Below are 17,570 nucleotides of genomic sequence, written 5' to 3'. Positions count from 1 at the left end.
CCTAGGCACATATTAACACACATATATGAATAATTTTACTTATGTACATATTAATTATGAATGTTAATAATTTTAATTATGCACACATCCACATGTGTGATATGAGAGTTATTTGACTAGCATGCACAATGAATTCAGGATATGCATGTCACGAGAATCAATAAGGAAATCCACTCCTATCACTCATTGTGTGAAGGTGTATACTCTTCACATGCATGTATATGGCAAGGAGTTGTTGATTGGCATGTGTGTCATGACATGGGTCTCTTGCCATGCGTTATTTGTATCTTTGAGTCTTTGTGCATATGTATTTTTTAGTCACTTGTGAGATACGTGGATTGGCATGTGTCGTGTATTCAACATATACATGTCATGATACTTGTCTCGTGATGGGTGTGTGTAGGGTTGAAACTGCAGAGGAGAAAGCTAGGATTGTGGGCATAATCAATAATATGCCAAACATTATTCATGCACTAGTGGATGGGGTGAAGGATATGCATACTATCGACATCATCCATTCAGACTTGCATGCTAAGAACATGGTACTATACTTTAGGGTTGGCATCATAGACTGGGGTCTAATGCTCATTTCTTGCATGACAAGATCAACAATCAACTATGGTGGTCCAAATGATCCCATGCACCTCATAGATGAGTGTCGGTAGAAATGAGAGTTGGAAAGGAGAAGAATACCTTGGATTGCACTTGAGATCTATAACCCACTGTGCAAGTCTGCCTATAGTAAGGAGTCAGGTGTGTATGCAATTGGCTGGCTCATCATCTGTCTTGTTGAGTTTTGGTGCCTAGGCCAAAACTGGTTGTGTAGGAAGCCAATGGATGCCCCAGATGAAGTGATCATGCATCTAATAGAGTTAAAGGCAAGTGATTGCATGTTGGTAGACGATAGGGCTAGATGTATATCCTTAGACCTCGATGACTTTTTGAGGGTAGAGTTTGGCATTGATGCTGCAAAGGCACATAGACCCCTTGTAGAGCTTGGTCCTATCTTAGCTCGCCCCTTTTGAGTAACCTGAATCTTACAATCTCTACTTGCATTTCGTAAAACAATCTATCAAATTTTGGAGTTTCCATGACTAGTGAATCCAAACATGTCTTGAAAAGATTGGCAACTTTGTAAAACTCTATACTCCATGGAATGAGACTCCTAATTTGTGGCTATAGATTAAGTTAGTAAGTACTTTTAATTTTTAGGAGTAATTATTCAAAGATTTCATGTCTATGTCTCATTCATGATTTGTCTTGTATGATTGATAGTTTTGAAATTCACTATTTGCGACGTGTCATGTTTTATATCATGGTGAAGATTTTATATCTATAAATTGTTTCTAGTTAGCGAATGTGAAACACTTGTAAGTATTCTAATGCATACATGAGGTTTATGAGTGTGAATAATCATATCTTGATATTTACATCGTAGACCACAATGCTTATCATAATGCACTTAATAAAGGTAACACTTAGAAAATTTCATAGTCACTACAACAATGGAGAGATTTTTATGAACCTTTGATAGCTACTTTGCGATTAATTGCATGATATACTTGGATATCAAATTATTAACTATATCACATTTTATCTCCATTGAGCTAGTATCATTATTTAGTAAGGTTTTTAAAAATGTGCAACGATGTATGTGTACATGCGTATGTGTGATAAGATGCTTTAATCTAAAAACTTGAAACCAATCTTTTATGGGTCATAGTTGAGTTGGTGATGGTCTATATGTTTCTTTCAATTTCAAGTTATATTTGGTTTTATGTGCAATTGGTACAAAATGTGCAAGGATGTGTATGTGCACACATTTAAGGGTGTTGTTCCTTGTTGCAAACAAGGTGATTTAATCTAAAGGCTTGAAACCAATCTTTTATGGTTTGTGGTTAAGTTGGTAATGGTTTATATGTTTCTTTAAATTCCAAGTTATATTTGGATTTATGTGCAATTGGTATAAAATGTGATCATATGTGTATGTGCACGTGCGTGTGTGCTTGCGTTGTTTCTTGTAAACAAGTTGCTTTAATCTAAAAGCTTGAAACCAATCTTTTGTGAGTCATAGTTAAGTGGTAATGGTTTGTATGTTTCTTTGATTTTCAAGTTATATTTGGATTTATGTGCAATCGATATTCTTTAAAAGTTGATATAATTTTGTAGTAGCATTATGAAGGAACAAAATCTTAGGTATTGTTTTGTGTGTTTTTCTATAGGCATGGGTAGATTAAGGAAACAAAAAATTTGTGAGGTTTCAAAGGGAGATATTGTGTTATTTTTCTACTATCCAAGAAATACCCCTGCAACCACAAATGTTATTAATGATTCACAAACATCAACAAATCAACTAGATACGTCTATTCTTGGAAATGAAGCAAATAATGAGATTGAAACACCATATCAAATAGCAAGAGATCAACAAATTTGTGCCACTACTAGTGTTGGAGTAGTTGAAACACAAGTTACACCAATTATACAAAATGCTTCATGTGAACCTATACAAACAAATGAAGAAGGGATGTCAAGTTCTTTGAAAAGCACACAAGCTAGTGAGAAGAAAAATAAAAGAATTTGGAGCCTTGCAGAGTGTACATTTAAGCTAGATTAAGTTAGTAAATTTCCATTCATTGAGCTAGTTATATCAATAGATAATTCTACTCCAAAAAAGGCTTGATATATTAGTTGCTCATGGAAAAAGGGAACTAATTGCACACTTCAGCTCAAAATTGACACTATAGAGAAGCATGTAGGCAAGGTATATAAAAAACCATTGTTGATGGGCAAGAAGTAAGTCAAGTCAGATGGAAGTCTAGTGAGGAGTGTCTACATCTAAAGAATGCAAGATTCTTTTTATGCAGATATGAATCAGCCTTTACATGAAGAGAGGTTCAAAAGATGGCATGAGATCATGAACTTTCAATTAGAACCTAGTAAGAGCTTTTTAAAGATAAATAGAAATGGTACAATATGCATTAAAGTACATTCAAGGTTGGTACATCTTTATGTCTCTAAGAAGCAAGTTCGAGGATGCTTGTTAGAAGATAGCTTATAAAGATGGAAACTTTTAATAATGTAGTGAAGAGTGTTAAAATCACATTAGCACAATTTGCACAGTCTGCGTCATAGGAAATAAGAGAATGTTTCCAAGAGATGAAGTATTGGAGGCAACGTCAATAGTTTATCCACAATTTTGGAACCATCAGCAAGACATGCGTGCTCTTCAAGTAGATTTCAAGAAAAGAGTTCATGTTCTTAAAAATCCCTTTGAGAAAATGTTAGAATTGCAAGGGTATGATGCAACCTTCTCGGCAATAGATGGAGATGTATTTTTGCAACAATCACAATGCTTTGGAGAGACTATGTGGCATCAATTTACAGAACTTGTAGAGCCTACAAAATCAGGTGTAATTACTCGATTATGGAACAGGTTGAGCATGAGTCAAGTTCTCCAAGATCGTATGCTTGAATATTGTCAACTAGTTGACTTGGCTCAAACAATGATTTTAGGATCTGTGGAGGATGAAAGAATGTTTAGTGTTATGGCTTTTAAAAAAAACAAGATGTGCAACAAGTTAAGTATAAACTTGGATACTTGCATGAGATTGTATGTTTCCCATCAGTACTCTCAGTAGAGAACTATGATTGAGCTTTGGCATATTGGATATCAGTCAATACTGGGCAAAATCAATTGGATATCAACACAAGGTCGACATCAGTACCATCATCATCATCATCTCATCAACAAAACTACATGAAAATGATAAAGTTCCCAATACTGATGGATGGTAAGCCTAAGATAATCAAGTTGCTCATTGTGCAATCAACCTCATTGGTGAACCTTTTGTATAGACAATCCAAGTGAATATTGCACAGTGGCTCATCAATACATTATTTATAGGTATTTGCTCACTGGAAAGTTGAGCTTTAATCAATGTGTATTTACTTGATTTACCTTGCTTTAGTTGTACTATTTTCTTTGCAATAACACGGTCATTGATTGACTTATATTTCATTCAATATTTTTTCTATGTCATTAAGAAAACTTTACCATCTTGAGTTTAAAAATAATACTTTAAATCTTTTATTACTTTATTATTTTCATTAAAAATATTTGCCAATCAATTATAGGATATATTTGGATTAGAGAACAAATTGCCACATTTTCGAAAGTCCAAAATACAAGTTTCGCCACATATTAAATAACATGAAAGTATACATTGGCTCTTAAAATCATATATGATCCTCACTATAGTTCAAATATGGAAATGACAGTTTGTTATTATTGTGACTTAAATCTACTTGGTTTATGGTAGTATTCTAACTTGCAGATATGCATGATTAAGAAACCACCAATGGTTTGTCGTTTTTAGCTTTGATTGCATTTTGCATACTTGGAACTTATCCAAGAGTAGAGATTGCATCCAACATAGTTTGAACCCTTTGCACTCAACTAAAGAGATGTTTCTTGATGCCATTAAGTAAACCGATCTTGCCAACTTGAACCTTGAGTTTTGCATAGAGTGGTAGGATAGAACCGCAAGAATGGTAAGAAAGAAAGCTCGAATCCCCTTGCAAAATGTTGATTTGTAGATGTATATCTATTTTCTTAACCTAAAATAAATTTTAACATCTCGATATTGGCCATGATATCTTTGTACTCAATTTATTGAAATCTAGTATTTTGCTTATAAATAGAAATATCATATACATTTCTTAGGATGGACTAGACTCTAGCTGTTGATGTAAATATTGAAGAGTTTTGCATGGTTGTACTTTTTTTTTTCTCACACACATTTGTATGCTTAGAGCCTAATTACTAGATGTATGTATTAACTTGTTCAAACTACACTAATTCAAGTAGCACAATGGATTCAATTGAGTCTTTTTATTGAATCATCTTGACAATTCAAGTTTTCTATAGAATTGGTAGTAGGCTTGTAGATACATGAAAAAATCATAAGGATGGGATGCATAATCTTGTTTGTTACATTTTTCATGTTAGACCTAAAAATAGATGAAGTAACTTCAATGCAAGGAGAAAGCTATACAATGTTGACAAATTGCTAACTATGTTGGTAGAGCCTCTTTCTAACGAAGTCACTTTAATTGCAAACTTGTGTTTTATTAAAGATCAAGAGGCCATTAGATTGGTTTCCCTACATTGATAGGACTTAATATGTAGACTTTAATAGTCATTTCTAGTTTTTGTTATATACCTACGAAGGTGATTGTCATCTCCTTTTCATATTTATTCCTACCTTGGTTGGGGATAAGACACTAATCTAATTAGTCTGATCTACTTCCTAGACTTAATTTCATAGCTCCAACCATGGATTGGTTATTGAGTAGTCAAGATGCTTGTTTATATACATAACATTTGACTTCTAGAAAGATATATACTTCAAATTTATACATATAAGAAACTTGTAGATAATCCAACAATGGATTGGTTGAGGATATCAATTGGAGGAATAGAAGTACTCAATGTGCATTGTCTTAAGATACTAGAATTTATACTTTTAAACCTTTTTGGTTATGCCATTACTTTACTATCCTTGTTGGCATATGGTGTTTTAACCATATCCTCATATAATGTTTAATCCCACTCTATGTAGAAAAATTGCAAGTCAATGGCTTTGATGATAAATCATGTCTCTAGAGATTATTAATGAGAGCAATTATAAGCCCTTGTATTGGGGAAAAGAAAGTGAAAGCATGAACTTTTAGGATATTCATAGCTACTTCCTTTATGTAAGGACTTTTGATTGGATGATATCGACAAGAGTTTAATAGTTGGCACATGGCTTATTTATGGCACAGATTTTCCTTGTGTTGGTCATGTTGAGACAAAGGAGAGAAAATTACATTTGGAATTGCCAAAGGACTTTCAAGTCATATGGAGGAGAGGTCTTAGGATAGTCTTTTATGGCACTGCAAAGTTTAAAGAGTATGATAGAAGGGATGGTTGTTTGGATCATGGATAGAGCCCTAACTTGCAAATATGAGGACATATGTGGATCTCATGCTTGCCTTGTCAAGAAGTAATATGACTTAGATTGCTTTGCCAAAATTTTCACAACAATGACTTAAGGACATTATTATGGATCGTGACCACTTGTATTTATGGGCCAACAAATGCAAATACAATAAATCTATAGGATACATTGACTATAGACTTTAGGATCTAGATAGACATTTTCTAATACTCTCTACATGAGATGGGAAAGGGTGCATGACAACTTGAAGACTGTTGCGAGAAGAGGTTTTTCCCAAGACCTAGTATTTTTGCTCCTCCTTTGACTATCAACCACATATGGCTTGACACTTCAAATCTCCTAATTGGTTATCTATTTAGGCCTTGTAATAGACTCCCCCCTTTTTTTTTTGCATATTTTGGAAGTCCCTTAAAAGACTATTTGTATATGGTACTTTGCCTTGGGTACATGGTCTTGAGAGATTTATTATTAGAATTTTCTTTTCTCAAAAGTTATGTAACAAGTAGACTTGATTATGGAGAAGGGATTTATGGAGAGCAATTGAGACCTTATTTTTGAGGGGAAAAAAAGCATGAATCTAATTGATATTAATAACTACCTTCTCTATGCAAGAGCTTTTAATTGGACAATCTTAGCAATAAAAATACATTTGCTCATAATTACATGGCATCGAGTGCTATTGCAACTTTATGTTTAGTATAGCTATTTAGAGTCACTACCACTTTAGTAGCTTTGTTTAATGTAACTCTACATATTACCTTTCAAAATCTTATCTTATATGAGACATTCACTTCTGTAGCTTGGTAGTTCTCATAACATAAAATGCACCTGAAACTACAAACAAATGCTCAAATCTATGTATACCCATTCACATTCACAAGTGAACTTATTCCTAGCAAGGTTTAGTTTAGGAAGCTATCAAAACTACATATTTCCAATGTGTGGAAATGATCAATGTTGGGAATGTAGCCAAAAACATTTCAAATACTTAATCAAAGTAATTAAGAATTTAGTCACTTTGCAATTCCACCCTTAACAGCCTATTTGATAGCCAGGAGTAGGACAATATTCACATAATTTTTGCCACAACTGAAGCAAGTATTCAGGAAATACAGCAACTTCAAACTGTATTGACCTAAAACACATCGACAAATAGGTCTATGCACCACAACCTCTTCCTGGAACAGTCACATAGGCTCAATCCTTGACCCCAAACAAAAATGAACCAAGTAGCAAGTAGGCGATATCTTATGACTAATACAGAAGATCAGTATCAGATAATGTATCTGAATCTCGAGTTTTGATTAGCACACGTATCTGAATCTGCACGTACTTTTCTGCAATGCTTTATATGACTACTGAAAAAGACGGCTAGACACTTCTTTGGAAAAACCTGTCAAAGGAATTTCACAAGATGAAAAAGTTGGTCGGCTGGGACAATTTATTAGTCATTCGAAATCAATTAGTACACACATTTTGTTATAAAGCCATTTTCTTTGTAGCTTCAATGAAGAAAAAGAATATCCTCAATCCAAATGATCATCTTAAAGGGTTACATTAGGGATCAGAGGAAATCTTTCTCATTACACGAGTTCAATTCTTGACCACCTATCCCTTTGCCCACAGGGTTAAGGCTGTCCTATGCAGAGTGATGCCCGTACCCTAAAACCTTCTTAAAAACCCATGTAATGTGGAAAAGCTGTCTCGGAACTCTCAACTTCTAAATGATCCAAACTGTCAATATGAAGCATTAGAAGCCGCTAAAATGACGTACTAGATGAAACCAACCTTTCTATTTCTGTGAGTTCATAATGCTAGTTGCTCCTCCCAAAGCTAAGCCTCTCCCTGCCCAAAGTCAAGGACAGCTAACATGATTGGGATGCGAACTCCTTGTGTAGGGATGAATTTTTAATGTTTGCCCTTGGATGCCCTCTGCATTTTATTAAGCCAAATTAATTGAGCTATTGACTGTTTGGTTAGTGCCTTTTAGGGTTGCTACTTGGAACACCAAGGCTGATGCTAAGAGAAACCAGCATCTAGCAATACATTGAGCAATACCAGAGATCCACCAGATGTTAGTATCTCAAAACAACCCAATTAGCCATGCCAGTTTCAATATGGGTTCCCAAATTGAACAGAAATTGAGAGGTCAATGTGTTCCCAATAGCACAAAAAAGAAAAAGAAAAAGCCTCACCTCTTCAATTGCTACAGGCTCCCAGATTAAAGGCTCATTTTACATTCTCTTTTTTTGCACTGAGATCTTGAGCAAATTGTTCCAAATGATACAAATTGTCAATGTGAGAATTGAATGTGAAAATTGATTTACATCATTAATGGTAAGCAGTACTCAGTTGGAACCCAGCTTGGCTGCAAGACCATACACAAGCCTCTCATTCGCATGATTGAGCTGACTACTCAGTTGAACACATGGCTACGAGATACAGTTTGTAGCAGCCTTTCTGTCAAGATCTGAGTCTCCACAGCGATATTGATTTTGATGGCATAATGTACATGACAGAAGGTGTGAAGTAGCACATAACACAAAAGAAGCTCCCCTCCTTTGCTCTTGTTATTAGCAGACTATGAATAGTGGGCTGTTCTTCCTCACACTCAGCTGATGGGCGCAGATATGTATCATGTGACCTGGTTTTTCAGGCTTAAGCTGCATATGGAGGGTGGTGGAACTAAGAGCCCTGCTCAAGATGAAGCATAATATGTTTCAGCCCATCAAAAACTTGAAAATTTTCTTGATGAGTTGTGATGATTCCTTCATCTTGAAGGTTGCAGTAGACCACAAAAAATCAGACCCCCCCATTCAGCCCATCAAAACCTTCAAAATTATATTGATGGATGTCAATTAAAGATTGGAACCATTCTCCTGGAGTCTTGACTAGCAATCTTTGCAGGTGTGAGCTTTGTACTAGCAACTCTTGTTTTAGCGATCTTTCACTATCATTGAGGCCGGACTCCTTTTGACACACACAGTTTTTGTCACAAAAGAAAATGACACAAATTACCATCACTAAAGTACAAATGCTGCTCTTGAAGTGAGTTCTCTGACAAGGCAGGCTGATGAAATATTTACCATCATCGCTTTTCCAATTGCTGCCTTGTATACTCCCAAACTGCAATAGCTCCACTCACATGTACATTAAGAGATCGTATTACCCCTAGTTGAGGTATCTCCACACAAGCATTCAAACTATGTATAAGATGTGTAGGTATCCCTTCCTTCTCATTTCCAAGGACCAGAACCTGCATGTCACATTGAAAGGAGTGAGTGTAACTGCACAAAGTAAAACGCTGTTGTCTTGTCTTCAAAGAGTTAATACACACCGTTCTTTTTGGAAAGGTATACTTCTCTAAAGATACGCTGTTTGCAGTCTGTTCAAGCCCCACCACCGTGAAGCCAGTTCTCTTTTTAACTGTAAGGTATTCATGTAGGTTGGATTCTGCAACTTCCTTTACAGGAATCCACATCTCTGCAGTGACACTTCACCATGCCAAAACCCAAAAATTGTCAGGTCTCCAGTTGATGTTATTTTTCAAGGTGAAAAATCTTAGACAGCTATAAGACTACTGAAACTGGATCAGGATTCCCCAAAAAAGGCATATTCCTCAACCAAATGTTTACTGGTTTACTGTAATCTCTTTAGAGATGCCACCCTTTTTCTTCCCCCAAAGAAGATGCCACAAGTCTTCATATGGGAATGGTTCCTAAAGAGGAGATCACTCAAGAAGTGTCGAGAGGATAATGCATGCACATGAACAATGACCATCATTGACATACCATCTGGAAAATCCCTTTGCATTTTGATCCAGAATTTGACTACTAGTACATCCTCTCGACAATATGTATCTCAAGGAATTGTCAAGAAGCTAGAGTACTGCCACAACTGACATCGTACAACATAAAAGTCCACATAAATTTTCCAAAGAGCCTCTTTTCCCAAGAAAGGATATTCTATCAATAACCACCTCAGTCAAAAGAGACCAAGCTGAACTGTAAGCCTTGTATATGACAAGAATGCTACAACACAAGATAACAAGAGATCATCTACTATAAGGGCTGTATGAAAAGCCACTTTGGAGATCTATAATGCCAGACCATATGTGGCTCTACGTGGAAGAAGGTGCCAGAACAATGTATCAAAAAAGCACCTCTCCTGAGTCATCCTCACGCACTCAAGTACCTTGTAGTCTTTCCTGTCTCCCATGAAGCATATGGATGATCTGTGTTAAGATTCTTTTGTTCTTTAAAGAGAATAAAATTCTATTAATAGTGTCTTGGGAAACCCCCCTGAGGTAAAATACAAGTACAAGACAAGTCCAACCAGCTGTAATGCCCCAATCATATGTGAAGAGGGCACCAAAGTCCTGTGTGTGAATAAAAGCATCTCTCCTCTTTGTACACTCATGACCCCTACAATCTCTCCCATCTCTCACAGAGTGTGCGGATAGCCTCTATCCAAATCCTACCTTGTAGTCTTTCACATCTGGATGATCTCTGTTAGAATCCTTTTGTTCTTCAAAGAGAAGAAAATTCTATTGACAATGTGCTGGGAATAACTGCCTTAGATAAAATATATGGCACTACCATCACCATCTGCTTTTTGCATGTCAACAGATATTTCAATCCCTAACTGTTCAAGATTGGCAGTGCATTTGGCCATACCATACAAAGAGACAAGACCTTTATCATCGTGCTTTTGCAGGGTCTCCACTAACAGCAGGTACTCATTAGTCAATGCTATTGTAGAGGATCCCTCGATAGCCTCCCCTTGGACCATTAGGGTTCCTTCCATCCATGGAGGGTTCCTCATTCAGCCCATTTCATACTCAAGTCTCCTTGGCCAGTGTTTTGCTTGCAGGATTATGTGATATTTAGCAATAGACAGTCCGAGACACGCCATTGATAGACTTCCTTTCTAGACTAGGGAGGTTGTAGACCTCAACCTCGGAGGAGGAGTGAGGCAACACCAACAACAAAGAGAGCAGATTGATGCTGGACAAATATAGGGCCAGGAGGTTTGAAGCAATAGAGACAAGTTGAGGGACAAATAGAGAGTAGTCCAAGACCTTAGATTGGTTGCTCAAATGGCACTTCCTCCACTTGTAACTTCAGAAGACACTCCTCAAGCCCTTAGGAGCTAAAGATGCCACAACCCCGTTCACTATCACCTCTTACAAGCCAGAGCTGTCAAAGCCCATAGTTACAGGGCAGCTTCGAGAGAATGAGGAAGAGAAGAGAGGCTTTTCTGCAGATATGGGATTGAGACACTTTCTTCCACATTGTCCCTCATATGGTTTGGCATTAAAATCACTGGATTGGTTGTTCACACAAACATTGTATTTGTGATGTTCTTGGTTACTCTTCACAAAGTTCCTTGTCCTTTGTATTTTACCTCAAGTTATTCGCCGAGGAGTTATTAATAGAACTTTCTTTTCTTGGAAAAGAAAAAGGATTGCCACATCAGATTTCTCATAGACATTGTGGACTCAAAAGCACTATCACAGATAAGAGAAATATGATATTGCTTTTTCTTTTTCTAAGAAAAGAAAAATCTATTAGTAACACCTTGGAGAATATCCCCCTGAGATAGATACAAAGTACAAGAAACTCGAAACAGAGAGTTTACAAATACATTAGTTGTGTGAACAACCAATCTAGTGGGCTATAGTGCGAGACCATGTGAGAGGCCATATGGAAAAAAGTGTTTGAGTCCTAGGTTTGCAAAAAGGACTCTTTTTGTAGAGAGTTTGGATGATCCTTGTCCAAATCCTCGAGAAAGTCTTGATTGTAGATACATCCTGAATGCCAATGACATGGATTCCACTCAGGTGCTGTTCAATGATGAGGAAAGACAGGCTCCCGTGAACATCCTCAAATTCAGATGCTAGGCCTGTATCTATGATCCTAGCTAAACCCCCCCCAGGTTGTGACTATAGTCTCTGCTGTAGTGTGGAATGTTATCCCAAGGGCTCTCCTTGATAGCTCCTAAGCTCTGGGACAATCCCATGGGCAGCGTTTCTATGTCTCCTTTGGCTCACCACATCTTATCCATACCATTGGGTCCATGTTGTGCCCAAGCTGAGTGCCAAGAGAAGCTAAGCCATAGTCACAGGATATGCAGGGGACACAAGCTCGGAACTCAGGGTCCCCATCCTGAAACACAGGACCTGTCTCTAATGCATCTTGGAAAGGGTGCATCTCCATGGTTCATCACAAGGGGACGCATCCCGAGATGGGGGGGGGGGGCATGTGGGAAGGGATGTAGGGGACGCCACATGTCATAGGGTTTGTACTATTTGTATAGTTTCTTGTAGTCTTCAGTCCACTAGTTTTATTGTTTCGCAGCTCGTATTGTTTCTTGTAGTCTTCAGTCTGAGGACTCATTATTTAGTGAGTGATTACTATTGGACTTTAGTCTTCAAGTCATACAACTTTTCTCACTCACCATTTGGCATTGACAATTATTACTTCTACTCTTCAATTTGACTATTCATTATTCATTTATGTTTCAAATTTCATGGCTCATCTATTGTTTTAAACTTTCATGGGATATTTTTAGAATGTTTTTGAGTTAAGCTATTGTATTTGTTTAGTTTCTTTATAGAGTATTTCAATTAAGTCTAGAAAACATATAATTTTAAGGTTCCCACATCCATGTCCTAGTCCCCCGTCCCCTGTCCCATATTTTCCTTTGTCACCCTGTTCCCCCAATCCTTGTCCCTGTCCCTCGTCCCCTGTCCCTAGTGACTGTGAGCTAAGCTCATGTCAGCTAGTAGCCATAGGTAGAGGGATATCCTCCTAGGCCTAAAGCTCTTATGTAGCCTCCTGCAAAAGTATAATGAGAAATGGTATGAATGCCCTATCTGTCCCCATGGGAGGTGGCTGCTTGTTATGCTCTAACCCTGCCCATCTATATCCTCCTTCCTAGCCTAGTGTAGCCAAAAAAGGCCACAACCTGTGGTCTATCAAGAAACAATCCCTCCACCCCCACTCTCTTGGATCCTACTGTAAACTCTATAAAGGCCCCTAATAAGCCCAATATCTCCATCCATCTACAAGACCAGTGGACTGAGTCTGGGTCAATGTGCCACACTCTATCCAAGTGTGCCACTATTATGATCCTCTCTGTGGAGCATCCCATGAACTCTGCAAAATCCAAGTCAGGCATCCATCCTCCTCTGCCAAAAAAGTGAATGCGCTGTCTCCACTAGTCGCAGTGACTGCTAGCAGGATATCTCCTCTGGAAAAGAGACAAACCCAGGTCTAAGAAATGTGTCTCTTCAAAGAACGTATCAGTAGATCCCTCGTTGTCATTTCTTTTATCGAAGGGGAATACATTAGCTTTTCGTCTGCCACTCAGGAGGTACTCTCTCTGTCACAACCTCAATCATAGCCCTAGCTCCCCTCAGACCTTGTCATCTCTGCCTCTGAGTCTCCTGCAGGCTGCCATAGCTCCTAGAATGTGAACCAGTTTCCCACTGAGGCACAACCTGTAGAGAGAATATCCCCCAAGATAGGTAAGTTCTCTGTGCACGACTGTGGCCCAACTGTAATGCCAAATGATGATTGAAGAGAGGAAGATGCTATTGCTTGGTATATATGGACCGTTAGATGCAGCCATGGTATAGATTTATTGGGCAGATCTGCTGCAAGGACTCTCTAAGATTTGGGCAGAGATTGTCCACACTTTCTCTGATTTTGAGGCTGCTTGCATATTTGGGTCACTCGCAATGCGTTCTTTTTTTACGCTGCCTTGGGCATCCAACATCGTGTGGCAAAGCTCAAGGGACTTCTTCAGTGGCAGCTTGATCTTATCCAACATGCTGATATCTTGATTAGAGATGATTTGGTTTCTTGGCATTGGGTGGTTTCTTCAGTGACCCTGCCCTGACTTTTAAAATTTTTCTTTTATATTGTGACATGTGACATGATATGATATGACAACTCATTGTCGGAAGAAAAAAAAAGATTGTCCACACTTTTGATTTTGCCTTGAGAAACTGTCTTGAGGGGATTAATTCATAGAATTTTCTCTTCTTTGGGAGAGGAAAGAAATCATACCACTGAAGTCCTATATGGTGCTTATTTCAATAACTTTACCTTGGGAACATTTTCTTGAGGTGTTCAAGAATAGATCATTCTCTTCTTTGAAAAGAGTAAAATATGTGATGTGGCATCTTGGCAAGGGTTGAGGAGTCTTGAAGAAACAATGATGTGGTCTGATGACAAGGAGTTTTGGTCGTTGGTGGTGATTTGACTTGGTCTTTACACATGACTCTCATGTGCGACAATCAAAATACCTGCATAGCTTTTGGTAGGTCTGTCAACCTGCACGTAACTTTGGGAACTTACAAGCCAGAGAATGTGACAGAGCAACAAGTTTCTTGATCCGTGTAGGTGAAGATTAAGATGAAGGCTGAGAAGAAGATCCACCCGCAGATGAAGCCGTCTTTAATACCAATTGATGGAAAGGGCAGAAATTGTCGAGAAACCACATCATTCCATATAGTTCCCCTTCTTCATTCCCATTTTTTGTTTCTGTTTCCAGCCCCAAAAAGGCTTTCTAGGGCCTTCCAAGAGAGTCAGAGCGCCACTCGAGAGACTGTCCACTACCTAGGATTTCTATCCTTTTCTTTTGTTTGTGGTGAATGAAGCCCTCCAACCATTATGCTGCCTACATCAGCAATCTCTCGAAAAAGCAAGGACACTGCTACACGCCTGGATTCTTTTGAAAGAAGGTTACAGGGGTGCGATTCACTTCCAGTTGCTTCCCCCCTTTTGTAAAAGAGATTGCCATGTGGAGCTTCTCAATGCTGCCACCTGAAGTCTCCAACTCTCTACCTTTTTACTTGTCTCATATGTGCCTCAGGCTTCTGAACTCGTGGAAAGTGCATGAAATTTCCTCAGATCACATCTTCAAAGAAGCTCTAGTGGGGAAATGGTACTCAAATCTGCTCTCTTTATGTCGCTAAGCTCAAAGCTTGCAACCTGTAGGGCTTCTATTATCTGAGGACCATCAGTAGTTGCTCATAAAGTCTTTAAAGAGAAGCCCAACTGTGCTTCACTCAATCTCCTTTCCAATTTTAAGAGATTCAGCTCCTGGTCTCACACAAGGATTCTAACCTTTACAGAAGCCAGCCTGGTAGCTACTATTTTTTAACTTCATGTGTTTCCTACTTCTGGAGGGGAGTCACTCTCCTTTGCTAACTAACATAATATTATTTCTTTTCCTGGGGAAAAATGACTTGCAGCTCACTTTTAATGTTGAATACATTACTAGATAAGCTTTTGGCCTTAAATCTTATGGAATTCCATAGCCATAAATACTCATGCATAGAATGAGTAATTACCTGTTGCCAAAACAAAATGACAGAGACAAAAATAGATACATCATTGATTCTTCATTGTAAGCCCCAGTCAAGCCTATAGATTAAAAATATTGAAAGTGGAAGCTAGGTCATCACACCCAGTTTCTTTAGGTAAAATAGGGTGCACCTCAACTCACCATTTAATCTTTCAGAAAAAGATCTGCTCTACTTTGAGTGTCTTTTAGGATGCAAAATAGTTTGTGATTGCAAGGCTTATCTACTTTGAGACCCAATCCTAGCTTGCAGCAGAACTATGGCTGAATCCTTGATAGGTCAGACTGAAATATACCAATGTTACAGAAAGCTCTACCTTATCAACTGAAATTGGTATGCTTTACCTTATCAACTGAAATTGTTTATCCTGAATGATACTTGCATCTGCCACAACTAAACTAGAAGCTTTGAAAACCTGTAATATGATGTTTTCATTAGATAGCTTGCATATACGATCTGCACATAGAAAGTCAATCTAAATGAACGAATAACATCCTTTGTATAGAACATCAAAGGGAATTCGATTACCTCACAGGTGCGTGCTAATCCAGCAAGGTTTGGTATACGACCAAGCAAAGACGCAACCACTATTAAGTCCTGACGATTGCCACGCATTTTGAGAAGATCTTCTGCCCTTGAATGTATAGCTGAATGCAGAAGATACTCTTCTCTCTCTATCTCTGTAATTCACATATTAACGGGTATGTGTCAAGACATATATCAAAAAAGAAAAAGAGAAAAAGAAAAACAAGAGAGCAACTGAGGACAAGCCTAAAAATTCAAATGTGATAATCCATCTTTCTGCAGGTCACATAAATAAACCAGGGAAAATTTAGACTTCCAGTAAAAGGTTTAAAGCTGGATCAAACATTCATAACTACATAGTGATGTTTTGGCTTATACCTTTGCCGACTTTTTCTAGAGAGGAGAAAAAAAATCTATTTATAGATCTCCTCAGAGAAGTACCAACCTGATAGCAGTGATAGCATTTCCATATTTGGTAATTGATATTTCTGTGTTGTTTCCTCTGAAAGTGTATTCATTGATTCTGAAAACCTCAGTGATGCAAGTTTTCTCTGAAAATCCAAAAACTCATGCCCTGATGATGTGCATTCTGCACCTTTGGATCCTTCAGATAATGATTTTTGTATACCAGTGATTTCTTCACTCTTTAGGATGGTTGTTTCAGCAGCCATGGAAGACCTCAAGTCTTCTCTAGCTTCCTGTATAGTTTATGCATAGGTAAAACAACACACTTAAAACACATCACTAAGACTTCAAAAATTCAGTCCCTCCCTCCCTCTCTATAAACCCCCTCAGTGATAATGACCACCAATGTAAATACACGTAATACAAGTTTTCTCTGAAAGTTCCCAAACTTATGTGCTGATGATGCGTATTCTGCATCTTTGGATCCATCAGATGATTCTTTGTACACCAGTGATTTCTTCACTTTTTAGGATAGTTGTTTCTGCAGCCATGGACGACCTTAAGTCTTGTCTAGCTTCCAGGATGGTTTATGCATAAGTAAAACAATTACTTTAACAGTTCACTAAAATCCAAAAAGTCAGTCAGTCCGTCCATCGCTCCCTCTCTATTAAAAGCACCTCCGTGATAATCTCCACCAAGGCAGATGTATACCAGCGATTTCTGCACTTTTTAACAGCCTGTTTTGCTAAGGGAAACACGTAGTGGCTCATCATGCAGCCCAATAACTCATAACCGAAAAGAAATCATAGAAAGAGAGAAAATCCATGCATAGGCCAACTGAGATCTCAAAAGATTCTTAAGAGAAGAGGCTGCCTCTATTTCCCATCAACTGCAGCCAGAGTTTTCTGATGCCAAAAAAAGTGTGACTGACCTCCAGGATTTTATAGTAGCTGTTGCAAAAGCCTTTCTCAAAAGGACTAAATGTTCACTGTGTCTAATAATCTTAAGTACATTTGGAAAAGGGTCTCAAGGATCAGTCACTCAGCATCATGTACAGCAGGCAGGTCCGTCCAAAAGATTACTTCAGTAGGGAGGGTCACCAAGACCTTAATACAATCACTGCAAAAGAAGCTCACAAACCAGCAGCAAATCAGAGCACAAGGACATATGAGCTCTGCAACAGTGAGGTAAGATGAGGGAATCAGCATAAAAGTCCTGCTAAAAGGAAGGTTAATATGTCCATCAAATGCAATTACTATATA

General features: G+C 38.0%; 1 protein-coding gene across 3 annotated transcripts in view; it reads right to left on the bottom strand.

Annotated features, from left to right (window-relative positions):
• Positions 1–7,052: 7,052 nt before the first annotated feature.
• LOC148013403 (uncharacterized) overlaps positions 7,053–17,570 on the bottom strand; it is a 107,573-nt gene continuing 97,055 nt past the window's right edge. Inside the window, exons 9-14 of one of the 3 annotated variants that reach the window (XM_087668196.1) lie at positions 16,349–16,601; positions 15,907–16,058; positions 15,723–15,793; positions 9,340–9,496; positions 9,089–9,258; positions 7,053–7,395 (exon numbers count right to left, since the gene is read on the bottom strand). In XM_087668196.1, coding sequence (XP_087524322.1) covers positions 9,091–9,258; positions 9,340–9,496; positions 15,723–15,793; positions 15,907–16,058; positions 16,349–16,601 — 801 coding nt within the window. In that variant the 3' untranslated portion in view covers positions 7,053–7,395; positions 9,089–9,090. Of the gene's footprint in view, positions 7,396–8,083; positions 8,973–9,088; positions 9,259–9,339; positions 9,497–15,722; positions 15,794–15,906; positions 16,059–16,348; positions 16,602–17,570 lie in introns of those variants that run through there. The other 2 variants (XM_087668194.1, XM_087668197.1) reach the window with 2 other exon arrangements.

The sequence above is a fragment of the Lygodium microphyllum genome, chromosome 26 (assembly GCF_053477565.2).
Source record: "Lygodium microphyllum isolate KBCC chromosome 26, Lygodium_microphyllum_v1.1.10, whole genome shotgun sequence".
NCBI lineage: Eukaryota > Viridiplantae > Streptophyta > Polypodiopsida > Schizaeales > Lygodiaceae > Lygodium > Lygodium microphyllum.
The sequence above is the reverse complement of the archived record's forward strand: the minus strand, read 5'-3'. Positions and strand labels throughout refer to the sequence as shown.